This window comes from Pseudoliparis swirei, chromosome 5 (genome assembly GCF_029220125.1).
Source record: "Pseudoliparis swirei isolate HS2019 ecotype Mariana Trench chromosome 5, NWPU_hadal_v1, whole genome shotgun sequence".
In the NCBI taxonomy this organism is placed as follows: Eukaryota; Metazoa; Chordata; class Actinopteri; order Perciformes; family Liparidae; genus Pseudoliparis; species Pseudoliparis swirei.
The window spans coordinates 20,785,607-20,803,881 of record NC_079392.1 but is presented as its reverse complement, the minus strand read 5'-3'; the positions used below and the strand labels follow the sequence as shown (position 1 = coordinate 20,803,881).

Genomic DNA, 18,275 nt, shown 5'->3' with positions numbered 1-18,275 from the left:
GAAGAGGAGTCGAAAAGAAATGTCAGTCTCTTGATACTTTACTGTGTTTTTCTTATTACCTGCAAGTCTACCACGATCTCTGTGATGCTGCCCAACACAGTGATGAAGTCGAAAATGTTCCACGTGTCTCGAAAGTAGTTCTGTGGAAACGGGAAAAGATGCTTTGAGCCATTTGTAAAGAGTGACCCTAAATTCGCGGTGCGTTGCTCTTTGCTCTCACCAGAAAGCCGAAGGCCATGATCTTGAGGACGCACTCAACAGAGAAGAGAACGGTGAAAGCTGTGTTCAGGTGCTTCAGTACGGCCTCGTATGCCGGCGGGGCAGAGTAATACTGAAAATAGAGAGGCGGCAAGGGGTTAAACGATGTGGCGTCTGTGTTATGAGAATGATTACAAAGCGGAATATTCCCTATCCAGGTCACTGAGCTTCAGCCCTGCACCCTGCTGACCTACAGGTTTTTGGAAGATTCCTCCAGACCCATAAATAGTGCCTCAGTCTCCGCACCTTTCATCTGTCGCACTATAAAAGGAGTCATTCCTCTAGAGGCGGCAGCCACAGTTAATGAGGTCATGCTAAATAGCAGCCTCTGGATATTATAGATCAATATTTAATACAGGCTGAGTCACCCTGCGCCTTTCTGTCCGTCTGAACAAGATGAAGAAAATGCTAGTTCGGAAAAATGTAAGTGGTGAGGGAGAAAATGAAAACATCACAGTGTGAGGAGGTGGCACCTAAAGAGAACACACCAGTATCTACACATCCATGTTTCCGGTGAGGAGTGACACATCTTGGCTTATTTTAAAACCAAAGTGTTAACAGTCGCAAGTTCCTGACAACACAGGGTGTGGTTCCCCCCCCCCCCCCCATCAGCAAACAGGGATATGAGGTAAATGGCACATCATCGTTAGGAGTGAGACGACAGCTGTAGATGACGGTATAAACACCGGTTGTTGTCCTCTCATTCTAGTCCGACAGAGTTTTCTCTCCCTTCTCTCTTCATTATCTCACCTTCATCATCAGTACAATGGTGTTGAGAGCGATCATGGCCAGAACGGTGTACTCAAAAGAGGGCGAAACCACAAAATGCCACAGACGGTACTGGAACGTGTGGCGGTTCTGGGGCATGTACCGGGTCAGCGGCTTGGCACCGATGGAAAAGTCTATACACGCCCTCTGAAATACAGAAAACAGAAGAAACTGCTTATTTTCTGTTTGATTTATACAAGAACATTTATGGATTTACAAAGACATTCAGACTACATTTGATCTGTTTGGGCTTCATAGGATAAACTGTACATGTCTGCTAAATGACATGTAATGTAATGTAATGTAATCTTTACTTTGCATAAAGTAAAGAGAGAGAGAAAGGGAGACAGATTAGACGGACTAGAAAGGAGCTTACGGGTCATTAAACACATGAGAAAAAAAGACAGGCAACAGTTTGTAAGTTGTTCCTTTATCACTCCCCCTTCACCTCGTTTTTTTCCAGGCTGCACTCCTCCATCATCTTGTCCCCCTGTTCCTGGAAGGTGATGATGATGAGAGCCACAAAGATGTTGACGAAGAAGAACGGAAAAACGACAAAGTAGATGACGTAGAAGATAGACATCTCCATCCTGTTGCCGTGGCTCGGACCTCTGTCCTCCTCCGTCACGTCCACCGAGTGCTGCAGAACCCTGGAAGAGAGACACGGCCACTGATATGAACAGCTTCAGCAACAACAAAGAAGAACCGCCACGGCACAAGGACAGCAATCATTTTCCTGTAACGCCCACTAGAAATATATCAAACTGCTTCAAATCATTCACAAAATAAAGACTCTTGCATACTTACAGCTACTTAAGGATAAATTCAGGGAGAAACTTGTATTCACTGGGGTGTGGATCGAAAGCCTATTTGCTATTTAGAAGAGGATATTATTTATTTCCACACAGCAGTTATTAATGAGGACTGGACCAGTATAAACCCACAAGCACTGTCAGTGTTTTATTGGCATCACGTTATTGTGAGATAATAAATGACAAAATCTGTGTTAAGTTAATCACGTATAATATATTCCCTCCATCAAAGGTCAGAGTTGACCATTACCAAAGCATAAGCCAGCTGTTGAAAGGTGAGGACACTCATAAAAGCTAATGAGTCCTCTATGAGTGGAACAAAACGCGGAAAAAACTTCTCGCTGAATTTCCTTTAATCATATTGTGGCAGAGGGTAGCCTCACTCTCTGGGCGTCAGCACACCTAATTTGGGGGAGCCAATCATAGTGCGCGGGGCCCGGTAAAAGGGTCGGAGGTGTTTGGTTCCCCCATGACATCAAGCACGGCTTCCGCCACGTTTGCGGACGCGTTGGGCTCCCCTCCTCCTGTACGGAGGTTAATCACGGTGCGCGTTGGTGAGTTCAGTTCCACTCCAGCTGTTATGATCTCACTGTGACGTGTCCCTAACTCGTTCCGGTTTTTATATAGCCGGCAGCTTGCCTCCTCCCACCTTCCAAGTGGAATGCTTGGAATGCCCGACTGATCGGTAGGTGACTTCCGGGTACTGGATCCCGTAGCTTGGGAGGTATAACTATGTTTTGACGGGCTTTCGTCCTTTTATTTTAGGAGACTGTTGGCCAGGTCAGCGGAACGCTGCCACTGCTGTTTTGCCTAGGATTGTTTTAACCACTGCCGTGGCACTGTAGAGCGTCCACAAACGCTATTTACGCCCAAGTCACTGCGTTGGTTGCAGCGCGTCGCGGCCCAAACGGGCCGAGCCAACACTGTGCCTCTGCGGCGCGTGGGACGCCATTTAGCTCCCTCTGAGTAGGAGCCGTTTACTGTGATTTATTACGTGGTCTTGTGTTTATCTGTTTTTGGTTTCTCATTTGTCTCCTGCTTATTATTTGTCTTTTGTTTGATTTTGCCACGTGTGGCTTCCCATTCATGGGGAAACCCGGTTTTGTTATTAATTGAGTTAGTCTTTTATGTTTGTAGGGGCTCGCAGACCAAGGTGGCGGGAGTGGCGCTTCCGGGACTTGGGGTCTCCCTTTGTGTGTGTTTTTTAAGTTATCTCCAGTGCCGACCCTCACGTGTGTTTGTGTGAGTGTGTTGAGGGCGTGCACGAGTGATTGCAGTGCTTACTTTCTTTTGGGACCCCACCCGCGCTGGTCTACCTCACCCGCCACCGGTCAGAACCCCGCCCTACACTTTTATTTTCAGTAACGGCTCTTTTTTTATTATTATCTTGCATTTTATACCTTGTGTGATTGAATAAATATTGTATATGGATTGGAACCACGTCTCTCGCTACTTGTCTGTATAACGAACCAGCGTGTCCTCCCAGTCTGAGGACTGGGTTCACTACTACAGTCACCACAATTGGCGTTGATGGCAGGATAAAATGTCCGAATCTCGGCGATCTGATGCAGACTTGTGGTCGAACTGTACAGTGAGGTTCTCGGTCTCGTCCATAGCTGCATCTGTTCCAGTGAACCTCACCGTTGTCTCTCCACAAGCAGGTAAAGTCCCCACATTTTGGTGAGACTGCGGTTGTAAATCTGAGAACCTCACTGTTTTCTCTCTGCAGTCGTCTTCATTATCAAAATTGACCTGATGTTTTTCATATTTTTCTTTAAAAAAGCAGTCAATGATGTATCCATAGCTTGTGTCTTTGATGTCCCCCCGGTGTCAGGGGCCCCAGAGTATCTCGTGGATGCACTGCAACAGTGTCATCGGGCCGGGGTACAGGCCCCGTTGGGTAATGCAGGTAGAGTAAAGATCCGGGGTAAGAAGGCTAGTCGCATCGCAGGGGGCACCATGCAGGTAGTGGCGGCTACATGCGCTGAGCAGTACTCTGGGACCACTGTTGTTTGAACCCCCTGAAACCGGCTTACCCGCTGGACTGCTCGCGTCGCCCGCCTTGGTTCGAGTGATACGAGGCACAGCCTACATACCGATTGTTAATGTGGGCACCACTGATGTGTGGCTGTACCCCCGCACCATTGTAGGTACCTTGGATGCTGTTAATATTGTCAGTCTGCCCACTGGAGTCACCGAGAGGCCATCTAGTGTAGCCACAGTGGCATCTCAGTCAGTTCTTCCAACAGTGACTGATCAGCTGGAGGCCCTTGACCTGTCGTCCTTGTCGCTCGAAGAGAAGGAACAGGTGAGGTCCCTCCTTGGCAAGTACACCTCAGTATTTTCTGCTTATGAGGGAGATTTGGGCTGTACTAACTTGATAGCCCATGACATTCCGCTCTTGGATGACGTTCCTGTAAGACAACGGTACCGGCGTATCCCTCCATCAGAGTATGAGGTAGTAAAAGAGCATATTAATCAGCTACTGGAAAGGCAAGTGATCAGGGAGAGTTGCAGCCCCTATGCTTCGCCCATCGTTCTAGTAAAGAAAAAGGATGGTAGTCTCCGCCTGTGCGTTGACTACCGCCAACTTAACAGCAAGACCAGAAAAGATGCTTTTCCTTTACCTCGTATCGAGGAATCTCTGGATGCACTGACAGGTGCCCGCTGGTTCTCTACCATGGACCTGGCTAGCGGGTACAACCAGGTCCCAATGGCTGAGCAAGACAGACCCAAGACCGCCTTTTGCACCCCATTTGGTCTGTTTGAGTGGAACCGCATGCCCTTTGGGCTCTGCAACGCCCCCGGCACCTTCCAGAGGTTAATGCAACGTCTATTTGGGGACCAACAATGTCAGTCCTTACTTCTCTACCTTGACGACATTGTGATCTTCTCTTCCTCAGTAAAACAACATCTGGAGAGACTGGAAGTGGTGCTTGGTCGGCTTCAGCAGGAGGGTCTTAAGGCGAAACTCTCCAAATGTGCCTTTTTCCAGAAGGAAGTGCGGTACTTGGGCCATGTCATCTCGGATCAGGGTGTTTCCACCGATCCGCGCAAAATCGAGGTGGTGGCGAATTGGCAGCCGCCTTCTACGGTCTCAGAGTTGAGATCGTTTCTGGGGTTTGCCAGCTATTATCGTCGCTTTGTAGAGGGCTTTGCCAAGTTGGCAGCCCCACTCCATAAGCTGGTCGCCGAGCTGGTAAGCACCAAGGCCAGAAGGAGGGCAGCGCCAGAGATTCTTGAGAAGTGGACAGAGGAGTGCCAGCGTAGCTTTGCGGCGTTAAAAGTTAAACTGACCACTGCACCTGTCCTGGCCTATGCTGATTTCTCCTTGCCCTTTATCCTTGAGGTAGATGCGAGCTTTGGTGGATTAGGGGCAGTGCTCTCACAGGAACACGGTGGCAAGGTTAGACCGATAGCATATGCCAGTCGAGGTTTGAAACCCACTGAGCGCAACATGCAGAACTATAGCTCAATGAAACTTGAGTTCTTGGCACTAAAGTGGGCCCTAACTGAGAAATTCAGGGAGTATTTGTTGGGCCACAAGTGCCTTGTTTACACAGACAACAATCCATTGAGCCACTTGTCCTCTGCTAAACTTGGCGCGACCGAACAACGGTGGGCAGCCCAACTTGCATCCTTTGACTTTGAGTTAAAGTACAGGTCGGGGAGAAGCAATCAGAACGCTGACGCCCTCTCCCGGCAGCACCCACCAGGGGAGCGGGACATGGACGTCCTGGTCCCGGGCACCTTGCTCCCGGAACCATTACAGCGGGCGTTGCAGTTGGGGAAGCTTGAGGCAACCCAAGCTGCGGTCACTGTCTTGCCGAATCGCACCCTGTCTGACCTGTGTTCTCTCCAGCAGGCTGACCCAGTTATCCAGGAAGTAATGTCATTCTGGAGACAAAAGCAGCGTCCTAACCAGGAAGAGCAGAAACATCTATCTCAGCCCGCATTGGTGCTACTCCGACAATGGGACCGTCTGGTTGAGCAGAACGGCGTCATTTGTCGACGTATTTTCCGCCCTGATGGTGCAGCGGCAACATTCCAACTGCTACTGCCAGCTGTCTTAAAGAACGAGGTCCTAACGGGGGTTCATCAGCAGCACGGCCATCAAGGCGTGGAACGAACGTTGGAGCTCTTGCGAGCTCGTTGCTACTGGCCAGGTATGTCCTCTGCGGTGGCAGACTGGTGTCAGGCCTGTGAAAGATGCCAAGTGGCTAAAGACACCCAGCCAGCTACTCGCAGCTATTTGGGGCATTTATTGGCTTCACGGCCTAATGAGATTGTGGCCATTGATTACACTGTGTTGGAACCTGCCCAGAATGGTTTGGAAAATGTTTTGGTGATGACCGATGTTTTCAGTAAATACACCATGGCTATTCCCACTTGTGATCAGCGGGCATCTACAGTAGCACAGGTTTTGGTCGCAGAGTGGTTCTACAAGTTTGGTGTCCCCGCCCGTATACACTCGGACCAGGGCCGCAACTTCGAAAGCTCCCTGGTCCAGCAGCTGTGTGCCCTTTATGGCATTGAAAAGTCTCGCACCACCGCCTACCACCCGGCTGGTAATGGACAGTGCGAACGGTTCAATAGAACCCTCCACAACTTGCTGCGCACTTTACCAGTCTCTCGAAAGAGAGATTGGAATTCTTGCCTGCCCCAGGTATTATATTGTTATAACACCACTCCCCATCAGGCAACAGGGGAATCTCCATTCTTCCTCATGTTTGGTCAAGAACCTCGGCTGCCCGTCGACTTCCTGCTGGGCCGAGTGCCAGACCTGGTTGCAGGAAACATCCATGAGTGGATGCAGGAGCACCAGACTCGGCTGCAGGTAGCGTTTCAAGGGGCTAGGGAGAGGCTGAGGTTGGCAGCAGAGCGCCGAAAGAAGAATTATGACCAGCATGTTCGAGATGCCCCTTTGACCACAGGGCAGCTGGTGTTGTTGAGGGACTTTAGTACGAGGGGACGTCACAAAATCCAGGATTTGTGGTGTCCTGGTGTGCATAGAGTTGTGAAGGCACCAAGGGATGGTGGCCCAGTGTACACTATTGCACCGGTGGAGGACCCCAGTAAAACCAAGCAAGTCCATCGTAACCGACTAAAAGCACTGGTTAGAGCAGACTCTCCAGGTCACGCCTCCACCATTAGCCCGTGTTCGAGGGACAGGCCACGCTCTGAGGGGGAGTCCTCCTTTGAGGGTGACTTGCTGCTGGTGCAGCCGCAGCAAGGCCCTCAAGCAATGCCATCCATCCCTCGGTTGCAACCCCCACCAGCGGCCCCTGCCTCCACGGTGCCTATTACGAGTGCAGACCAACCATCTTCGTCCTGGGCTGACCCACTCTCCAGTTACTCTGAACATGGGGAGGTGGCAGCGCGTCGGACCGCACGGTCAACTGCTGGTCACCATTCAAATGTACACCATCTCCCCAGATCGGTGGAGAGAGTTGCTGAAAGGCCTGGAAACCCCCCTGGTCCGGTTGCTAATGCAGTGTTTGCTGTATTTAGGCCCTGGAATTAGGTTGCTGTATTTTCGATCTTGCCGTTCCATCGTCGGGGCGACGATCTAAGAAGAGGGGGTAGAATGTGGCAGAGGGTAGCCTCACTCTCTGGGCGTCAGCACACCTAATTTGGGGGAGCCAATCATAGTGCGCGGGGCCCGGTAAAAGGGACGGAGGTGTTTGGTTCCCCCATGACATCAAGCACGGCTTCCGCCACGTTTGCGGACGCGTTGGGCTCCCCTCCTCCTGTACGGAGGTTAATCACGGTGCGCGTTGGTGAGTTCAGTTCCACTCCAGCTGTTATGATCTCACTGTGACGTGTCCCTAACTCGTTCCGGTTTTTATATAGCCGGCAGCTTGCATCCTCCCACCTTCCAAGTGGAATGCTTGGAATGCCCGACTGATCGGTAGGTGACTTCCGGGTACTGGATCCCGTAGCTTGGGAGGTATAACTATGTTTTGACGGGCTTTCGTCCTTTTATTTTAGGAGACTGTTGGCCAGGTCAGCGGAACGCTGCCACTCCACATGGGCCACTGCTGTTTTGCCTAGGATTGTTTTAACCACTGCCATGGCACTGTAGAGCGTCCACAAACGCTATTTACGCCCAAGTCACTGGGTTGGTTGCAGCGCGTCGCGGCCCAAACGGGCCGAGCCAACACTGTGCCTCTGCGGCGCGTGGGACGCCATTTAGCTCCCTCTGAGTAGGAGCCGTTTACTGTGATTTATTACGTGGTCTTGTGTTTATCTGTTGTTTTTGGTTTCTCATTTGTCTCCTGCTTATTATTTGTCTTGTTTGATTTTGCCACGTGTGGCTTCCCATTCATGGGGAAACCCGGTTTTGTTATTAATTGAGTTAGTCTTTTGTGTTTGTAGGGGCTCGCAGACCAAGGTGGCGGGAGTGGCGCTTCCGGGACTTGGGGTCTCCCTTTGTGTGTTGTGTTTTTTAAGTTATCTCCAGTGCCGACCCTCACGTGTGTTTGTGTGAGTGTTGAGGGCGTGCACGAGTGATTGCAGTGCTTACTTTCTTTTGGGACCCCACCCGCACTGGTCTACCTCACCCGCCACCGGTCAGAACCCCGCCCTACACTTTTATTTTCAGTAACGGCTCTTTTTTTATTATTATCTTGCATTTTATACCTTGTGTGATTGAATAAATATTGTATATGGATTGGAACCACGTCTCTCGCTACTTGTCTGTATAACGAACCAGCGTGTCCTCCCAGTCTGAGGACTGGGTTCACTACTACAGTCACCACAATATTAAGAATTAGCAGTCGTCCTCCGACTCCAGCTGGACACTCACTGAGGCCATCCCTCTCCAGTGGAAACAGTGAAGAGAGTGAGGAGAGCCCAGATGACGTTGTCGTAGTGAAACTCGTGCCTCTTCCAGTCTCTTCTCTTCACCTCTTTCTTGTCCTTACTGTAGTCTATGTAGTAACCCCTGGAGGACAAAGAGGAGACCAAATTATAAAGAATCATATAGAATTTGGTAACATTTCAAACCATTTTATTCACTAAAGTGTCTAGTTATCAAAAGACATGGAGACAAAAAAAAATATTATCATCAAGGAAGGAAGAAAAGAATGAAGCAGAAGAAAGAAAAATGTATGTAATTATTAAGATGTAAATAGGAAAAGAAAAAAGGCAGAGGGGATGTGGAAAGATCATAAAATCTGAAGCAAATTAAAGAAAAATTCAGGAATAAAGAATATAGATCTGAATGCAGCAGTAAAACAGGACATTACTGGCAGTCTTTCTCTGTGTCCTTCGAACTGTCGCTGCAGTAAAAAAACTTTCCCTTGAAGAGCTGCACGGCAATGACGGCGAAAATGAACATAAAAAGCTTGTAGACGATCAGGATGTTGAAGACGTTTTTCAGAGACGTCACCACACAGTCAAACACCGCCTGCAAGAGAGACAAGTGAGGTGGGAAAACGTGGTGAGATCAGGGAATTGGGGTCCGTGCAGATGTGCACATACTGCAGCAACAAGCGAGCAGGAAGTAAAGGAAGAGGGACATTTCATCACCGGTTTACTGTTTGACGCACATAACTATCTATGTATCCATTGTGTCCAATTTATGCTATCATCACACAGTAAGAACGTTGAAAGTATAGGGTGAAAGCAGGTACGCATTTTACATCTGAGACGAGGTTGAGCTACAACTGATTTCATAGAAGAAAAAATATAAAACACACTTTGCTACTTGCAATGCTTCTGGTTTTTTATCACATTTTCTGACAACATAGTTCATGAATGAATAATCTATTTAACGTCTCACAAGGTAAATTTGATTTTTACTGAAAATAATCGAAAGACAGGTGCTCGGCTTCAGTGGTAATATGTTGTGGTAAATATGATGTGGTACATATGATGTGGTAAAATAAGTGACACCTTTAGGAAAAGTTAATGTTCTTCGTTCCCTCTACCAGTGACTATAACGAGATGTGTGCATCTTCTCATCAGTTGCAATCCCACAATGAGTTCCTGTTAGTCCACTCAGACAGCTCTCCAACTTCCTCTCAGGCCGGCTGATTCCCTGCCTTCACTTGAACTCTACCCTCTCCTCTACCAGGTCAGTTTAAATTTTAAAAATGTTGACCTAAAGCGTTATCCACCTCTGTATGCATGAACTTGTACAGTTGTGTACGTCCTCTTCTCTCCTCCTTGTGGACAGATTACGTGTGAAGTTTGTCTGACAGGTTCTTAATATGTGAGTTTCTCACATAATAGTTTATCATCTCATCTGTCAGCAAATTCTCTGCTCTCGGGTCTCAGAGGAAGAATCTTAAGATGGGAAAAGTTAAATATGCAAAGGTATATGCTTATATTTAAAAAGATATGGTTAAAAACAGAGCGGACTGCCGCATGTCAGAGACCTGATACACATGATACAAGTATGGAAACACAACCACGACATCAAAGACGTCTTTGACCTTGAGTTTAGGAAGTCTCTTGATGGTCTTCAGGGGTCTGAGGACACGCAGCACTCTCAGAGATTTGATGGTCTTTATGTCCCGCCCTTTGTTGTTTCTGAACACAAAGACAGACAATGTGAGCATCACATCATTGCAGCTGGGTAATCATCACATTGTTAGACACTCCTTGATTTGTTTCCCCCACCTTATTCATGCATCGTTACATTATGTTTAATGTGGCATATTCTACGTATGTTACACTAGGACACAATACAAGTATTCATTCTAAGAGAGGAAGACTTTGTGTTTTTTACCCCATCACATTGCTGCCGGTCAATTCAACAGGGGCATCACCCAAAGAGGGAGGAAGACAGGAAAGAGGGACACGTATATCAGGAGTTATAATGTTAGAAACAAAATGGAGGAGATGAAAATATTTACAGCAGAAAAGTGTAATTTACAGCTGATTTAAAGACACTCTGATGTTTGTGATTACTGTTTAAATACATGCATTAAAATAAATCATGTTACTGACGAGAGGGCGAAGGCCACCAAAGCTCCCACCACGACGATGAAGTCGAGGATGTTCCACAGGTCTCTGAAGTAGGCGCCATCATGGAGGAGCAGACCCTGGTCAATCATCTGAGGACAACATGAGAGACAAGACGAGAGTGTAGCGTGAAGAATCTTTCGTCTCCAAGTTAGTTTCCAGTGATGGAGCCAACTTTGAATTCACATGTTTTTAGGTTTTTCAAGATTCAGTGTAAAGCTCCTGGTAAGATGGCGCAGTGGTCCCCAACTATCAGTGGCAAGGTGATCAACAGCCCAGGAATGAAGGAAAAACGGTGAACTATTTTTTACTGCACAACAACACTTATTTATATACTTGATTATTTGCCCCTTAATTGTAAAATACTGGTTAATTTGACATATTTGGGATTCAAATGAAGCAAGGAAACCTTTTAGTTCAACTGGTCACAATCCACGTATACAACGGGAGACGAGGGGTCTCGAATTGGGTTGCAACGGCACCAAGGTTTACTGCGCTATTTAAACTGATGGTTATTGTACCGGTACATTTATGTTTCACCACAATTTCTTGCAATCGACCGCCACAAAGTGACATATCATTTTCATTCCATCGACACAGTAACCCACCTTTATAATCATTTCAAATGTGAAGACTCCGGTGAACACATAATCAAAATACCGCAGAACCTACAGAAGGAAAGTCAAAAAGGCAGATCAGAAAATCAAAAACATCAAGGATATAACACAGATAACACAACTGTGTTCTTCACAAGTTGACATTTGTGGCAGCTGTCGCTAATTTGGCCTCGGCTGCTGGTGATTTGCAATCAGTCAGCAGGTCAGGCGACGCGACAAAAAGCTCTCTCCAGTGGGGGGGGGAGGGAGAGGCGCAGGTTTTGCGGTCTGTTTGGGTGGGTGCGCTGCTGAATAAAAGATGTCTCTCGACCAAACCTCGTGGTTCCGGGCTGATCCTTGGTGCTGGGGGGGGAAACCCACGGGTAACGGACGTGGTCTTGTTACAACATTCTTCAACTGACATTTGAGACTATTTTACTTCACACAATCTCATCTTGTGGTGAAGTATAATGGCAGTACAACACAAGTCAATTTGCCTAATTCCTCCGATAAACAATCTCTCTCCGTGGTCTTCAGACTGCAAATGTCCTCACTCATCGACAATGTACCTACCCCCCATCAAGTCACATTAGATGTTCATTGCAAGACAATTTAAGGGATTTATTTTTACAGAAAGTTTCATTCCTAAAATGATTTTTTGCTCAGTGTGAATGAAGCCAGAGGCACAGATTAACAATGATTTGAATCGTGTCTCAGGTGATGTGGAAACAGCAGAAATATTCTGGCTTCTACTAAATCATTTAATGTTACAGCTGTCCCTGGGTCAGCTGTGATATGTACATGAATGTGAATGCACAAACCTTATTCCAGTTAGAGGAGGTGGCTACTGGGTCCTCAGCAGCCAGTGCTATACTACTAGCGGCTATGACCAGCAGGATGGACATTTCAAAGTACCTGAGGTTCACCACGTAGTGACACGCTCGGCGCACCCTGAGGGAGAGCAGAAGGTCAGAGGTCAGGTACCATATTTACTAAGACTGAGACTGTGGCCCTATCCCAATTGTGTGGCCCCTAAAGCCATCAGCCTTGAAGCCTTAAGGGACTTAACTGACATCACCTGTCAACTGGTTGAGTGTGAGAGGCTGCAGGGTCTTGAAATAGTATAAATATGCATGGGAACATGTTATTTATAATGTGGGTATTTATTATATATTTTTCACTCCCACAATGAAATGTCTTCCAGACTCCTGTATTAATTGTCAAGTAATACATTACATTTTTGTGTGTAAAAAAACTGCTTCAGTAACAAATGGAAAAGAAATGGTTAAAAAAATAAACCAGGTGTGAAACAAAGGCTCTTATCTAAATGTCATAACGTTATGGATTGTGGATAATTCCCTCAAGTAAAGTCTGCAGAAATGCAAACTCATGGACTGAAATGTAATGTTTAAACAACAGGGATCCAATCGAAAGAGACTAAATGTCCTCGTGGCGGCAATTTCTTCCCAGAACATGTGAAGTCTGGAGTATCACCGTTCCCCTGGGGCAGAAAGTGGATCCTCGTGGCAACAACTTACGGGTTGTCAGGTTTGAAGATGAACATGCTGTCTGGAGTCACAGGGTCGACTGGCTTTGTCTCATCTGCCTCCTCCATCTCTGATTTACAGGTTTCAGGGTCCTTACTGATGACTGGAGAAGGTCAGAAGAGGAAGATGATGAGGTAAGGACAGATGTAAGGAGGAGAAGAGTAGGATAGAATAAGAGGATGACACAGTGAGGGTACAAACAAAAGAAGGAGGCCCGTAAAAGTTGCAATCTTTGTGTTCAAAATGGGATTTTAATCTGGCAAATACCCACTGAGACTAGATGGAGCCCAGCAGTGGTGAACTGAATCAGTGAGCCATGGTGAGAGATGCTGCCTGCTGTGCCGAGGCTTTGTAGCTTGTGTCGAGTAAAACAGGAACTTTTCTGTGCATCGAGACTGGTATAGTTTTTTAGACCATTAACATCACTGATGACGCCCTAATATGTTAATAATTAAAGTACATTCACTGCCCTCTGCTCGGTGAAACCACTGACACTTTCTAGTTTTAGAACACATATATTGCACCTCCTGTCATTATTGTATGATATATATAATTCACAATTATTGACAAGCAGATTGATTAATACACATTTGATGCAAGACAATTCAGCCGACTGGGGCAAAATACAGTAGCATATATCGAATGGTTGGCCACAGATCAAATGGTTGAGATCATCTGTAATATATCTGTCGGTTTTCACTAGCCACAGTGCCTGACCACAATAACATGACTCAATGCTGTGGATGCAACCTTGAAAAGTGACGGAAATGTGCAAGTGTTTTAAACTTGCATTCTCTCTAGTCAGGAGGGGGCGACTCCTCTGGTTGGACGATCCTACTTCTTCGCTAATTTGTTACAATGGTCTCAATTGCTAGTTCTGAGTCTTCTTCAATACAGCATGATGTTAATTTAGTACATCATGGTCCCATTTAGAGTAAAAGATACAATAAAATAGGATATGCTTTAGGGCCGGGCTACCTAGTCATTGACTGGTCACTACCTCAGTCAAGTCTGGAAGTTGTGTTTTTGTCTGATAAATTTAACCCTTCATAGTTTTTTTTTTAGTTCCTGGAAATTGGTTGTAACTTTTTGATCCCCTAAAAATGTCTTATTCAGTGTTGGGCTATACTGAGCTTCATCTTCTCATGTCACTTCTAGTTGGAAGAAAAACAAGATGGCAAAAACGAAAAACCAAAACGTCAACGGCCAAAAACGTTGAATTTGAGAACTAAAAAAGGCAATCCAGAAACCCATGGGTGACTTCACTGTGACTATGATCACTTCTAATATACAGTCTATGAATACATATGAAATTAAGCAAGACTCTGCAACTGCATGGGCTATTTCTATCTCAAATACCTGTGATTGTGGAGAGCTCCAGAGATGACTGAACATTGGGCACATCGACGATTACACTGGAGCTGAGCTGAGATTTGTCCTGGTCCTGGTCTGTCTCATTCTCTTCTTTTTTGCTCTCTAGGGTGACAGGAGGAGACGGGTCTGATGGCTCCGGATGTTCTTCCTGCATCTGAGGGCACTGGTCACCAGTGTGGCTCTGGTTGTCTGGTGGCTCGGTGGCTCTTTTCTCACTCCGTCTAAAAATACAGACACAAATACTTTACTTTCATAACATCTCCAGGTCGTTGAAAGTCATTGGCATTAAACATTGAAATGGGTTTACTCTGACTGGGGACCTTTTCTGTATCTTATTCCCCTTTCTTCTCAAATCATTCTTGTCGCTCTTCACTTTGATTTCACCTGCTTACCAAATCCAAGCCAATTAAATACCACAACCACACGCTGTTGGTCTGTCTCACCTGCTCTCATCAGGTTTGGACAGTTCTTCCTCCTTTTTAGAGTCTGTCTCCTTCTCCTCTACTTTCCCTGGGTTTCTCCTCCTCTCTCTGCTGACCGAGCGACTCGACAAGTGGCTTCCATTCCCGGATGATGACCCCTGACCTCTGTCACAGTGATGCAGCGCCCTCCTTCCCCTGATCCCACTATGACCGCCCATCTCAGGAGTCAGTGTGTCAAAGTTTTCTGGTGGTCTGAACTTCTTTACGGCACGGTGTTGTCGCTCGCCATTCAATCTGGGGCTCGAGCGCTTGCTGACGGTGTTGTGACTCTGATCAACCGTATTATTGCTCTCGGTGATGGAGTCTGATTCAGGAGGCTCCGATATGGCCACAGACACAGAAACATCAGCAAGGGGTACGTTCAGCGACTCGGTTGCCATGACCACTGGGGGTTCAGATATGTCACCGGAGAGGGTGGCATCCAGAGGCGTATCCACCGGCATGGAGGAGCCTGGAGCCTGGTGATTGGATGGGGAGTCTAAGGCGTCCGTCAGTTGCTTCAAACTCCCAGTCTGTGTGGCCTCCATGGCCTTGCGGTGCAGTGACAGGGGAGGTCCCTGTGGGGTCTGGGCTGAAACAGGGGGCCCGTCCTTCTCCTCGCTGGGGCCGCTGAACAGGACCTCTCGGCTGGACATTTGGCGGTGTCGCCGCAGCTGGCTGGTCCTCTGCTCCCACACGGACATGGTCATCCTTTTACTTCTCTCTCTCCTGGACATGAAAGAGTTAGAGGAGTTGAGTGGTGGGGGTGGGCGGGGGCGGCCCTCCCTGATGCTGCCATGGGCCTCCTCCAGGGAGCAGGAGTAGGTAGGCCGGCTGCGGTGGATGGCTCTTTTCCTGTACAGGTAGGGCCGCCTCCTCCGGCTTCCCCTAAGAAGAGAAAGAAAAGGCCAAATGTCAGCACATAGAAGCAGAACATTTAGTAAATGCAGCGCAGCATTAACATAAAGAAGGTTTAAGTCAAGGCTAATGTTGTATTTCATTTGGTTTGAGGCCAGTTATTTTAGCTAGTATTTATATTTCCACGTCTGCAACCATTTTTGCATGCTATGTATTCACCCAAAGGCTAATTTGATTCAAAGTAGAGTTTCTGAATTTCCATAAAGGTTCCCTTTTTGTTTCATGAAATGTAAATGAACAATCAATACATTCAAATCCCCAAAAATAAATATTACAGTACATGTGCAAAGAAAAACTTTGGTCTGATGTTCATGTGGTTTATAAACAACAAAGAGCATAAAGCAATTTACTGGATTGATGAAGATGTTAGGCGATAAATTAACCAAGCCAGGTGTGACGATAATAACAAAAAGAGTAAGATGCAGAATGAAACCAGTGGAATAGATATAAAGAAGGTGGAATAAAATAAGGTAGGAGAGCTTGGAGGAACAGGACAGAGCATGAACAGAAGCCTATAAAGGATGCGTCTGGGACATTTACCCATTTTAGAGAATCAGACAGGCGTTAGTGAGAGATTCAGAGAGCTGAACAGACAGTGTTACTTACTGGAACGTGGACTCTTGTGTGGTCCGTGTTATCAATGAGCGATTGGTTGAAAACAAGACATTAGTGCTTTTGTGAGTCGAGACATAACAGAGCAGGAGACACACAGCGAACGATCCTCAGCAATAAACACAAAGACCAAAGTCATCAAAAACAACCGTTTATAGACTGTTGTTGTCATTTACCAGCTGTCTTGGATTTGCTATCCATATGTAAAACTGTTATATTGAGAAGACTACACACGGCGGTATTAGTGAGGGAATATTCTGTTGCAACGTCATATATCCTGACTGCAACAGAACATTTCCACTGTGCACTTCCCTTCTTTTAAATGCTCTCAATGAATACATTTGGTCTCAAACTGACTGGACTGCGGATGCTTTGCTGTGTGTCTCCGCTGGAGCCCAGCGGCACATTGACAAACAAGATGGGAGCAGTATTAGAAACATTCATAAACATCAACAGGAAGCGCAACATTGATAAGAAGACATCTTATTGAAGATGTTAGACAGTCTGAGCTCCGGTATGGGTACAGGTATAAAACACACAGATGGGCTCCATCAACCAAACACAGGAAAACATATTTAGAGACCTTTGGAACAAAACCAGCACATTGGGATGCAGCTCTGAACACCACCCTCAACTCAGAGCACTCACACATTAGCATTCTTTTATGACATGCTAGTCGAGTTAAATGAGGCAATTCATGTGCAGAGCTTCAACATATTAGTATAAAATATTCAGAATATTCGAGAGCATTAGGGATTAAAGACTTCACAATGGAAGAAAAACTGGACACACGTTGAACCAAACTATACAAATATCACTTATTATTATTGCAATTCTGCAAAAAGCAGGGATGCGGCGTGTGTCATTTTGTTTTTTCTTCCTTTGATCGTGCGGACCAGACGCATGCGTTCCCAAAGTGAAATCATCATCCACCTCCAACATGCTGCATCCTTTTTATTTTTTTCTGGAGCAAATGCTTTCATGCAAGTTTCTTGGAGGTCAACGCCCCCCGCACACACACACAGGAACCGCCGGGGTTTCATAGCTGACATCGGCGATGAGACCAGAGACCCTTAAAGTTCAGTGTCCTCTATGAATACCGACGCCGGTCCAGACGACCGCGTGGTATTTCTGTCCTCTCTATGGGCTCTGACAGGACTCTGACCCCAACTGAATAAACCAAAACTGATGTACATCTCTACTTTTCTTTCCGCTCTGTTCGAATTAAATTTTCGTTTGGCAATTTTTAGGAAAATGTCGAGGCCTCCAAAAAGAGAGAAGCGAAGATAGACAGAAAGAAGGTGCGTATTGTCACGTTAATAAAATCTTTTCTTGTCAAATCTCCCACATGCCCATGCAACAAACTGCTTACACAGCGTGCATACAGAGCCAGAGGTCCCCACTCTTGTGCATGCACATGCACCTCCACCACCTACGATAAGGCACAGTGCAATCAATCCCTGAGAAAACACACAATCTATTCTGCAAGCTGGAAACCTGAGCATTGAGAAAACATGGTCACGTTATCAAAATTTCCACAAGTGAGAACACTTCAACAGGCCAAAGCCTGCAGACAATTTATTTTACTTTATTTACAATATCCACAATATCCATCCGTTGCTGAACCCATTTGTATATTACTTTAATGGACAAACCATGTTAATTTGGACACTAAGTAAACCTGTCTCCATGACAACATCATAAGCACCTCCCACTCTGGAGTAGAGCCAGTAACCATGGAGACATAGACTTCAATTTGGAGCAAATTACAATGCTGGGTGGGGGCAGGCAGAGGCGAGATCGTAGACTTTTCAGAAGAGACAAATCAATAAGTCTCTAGTGGGACGGCATCAAATACTGATTCTCTCAACAGGTCCTAGGTGGCATTGAAGTGAACAACTTGAAGCTTTGTATCGACCTCAACCTCCAACTATAACTGCGTGACGTGGTTAGGAA

The 18,275-nt window shown here is 46.5% G+C and overlaps 1 protein-coding gene across 1 annotated transcript in view; it reads right to left on the bottom strand.

Annotated features, from left to right (window-relative positions):
* LOC130193801 (probable voltage-dependent R-type calcium channel subunit alpha-1E) overlaps nt 1-18,275 on the bottom strand; it is a 66,934-nt gene that overhangs the window by 9,952 nt on the left and 38,707 nt on the right. Inside the window, 14 exon segments of the mRNA XM_056414548.1 lie at nt 60-140; nt 221-331; nt 1,009-1,173; nt 1,475-1,676; nt 8,647-8,784; nt 9,089-9,249; nt 10,280-10,376; nt 10,576-10,587; nt 10,797-10,903; nt 11,420-11,479; nt 12,229-12,358; nt 12,946-13,057; nt 14,314-14,532; nt 14,746-15,677. Of these exon segments, the coding sequence (XP_056270523.1) occupies nt 60-140; nt 221-331; nt 1,009-1,173; nt 1,475-1,676; nt 8,647-8,784; nt 9,089-9,249; nt 10,280-10,376; nt 10,576-10,587; nt 10,797-10,903; nt 11,420-11,479; nt 12,229-12,358; nt 12,946-13,057; nt 14,314-14,532; nt 14,746-15,677 (2,527 nt within the window).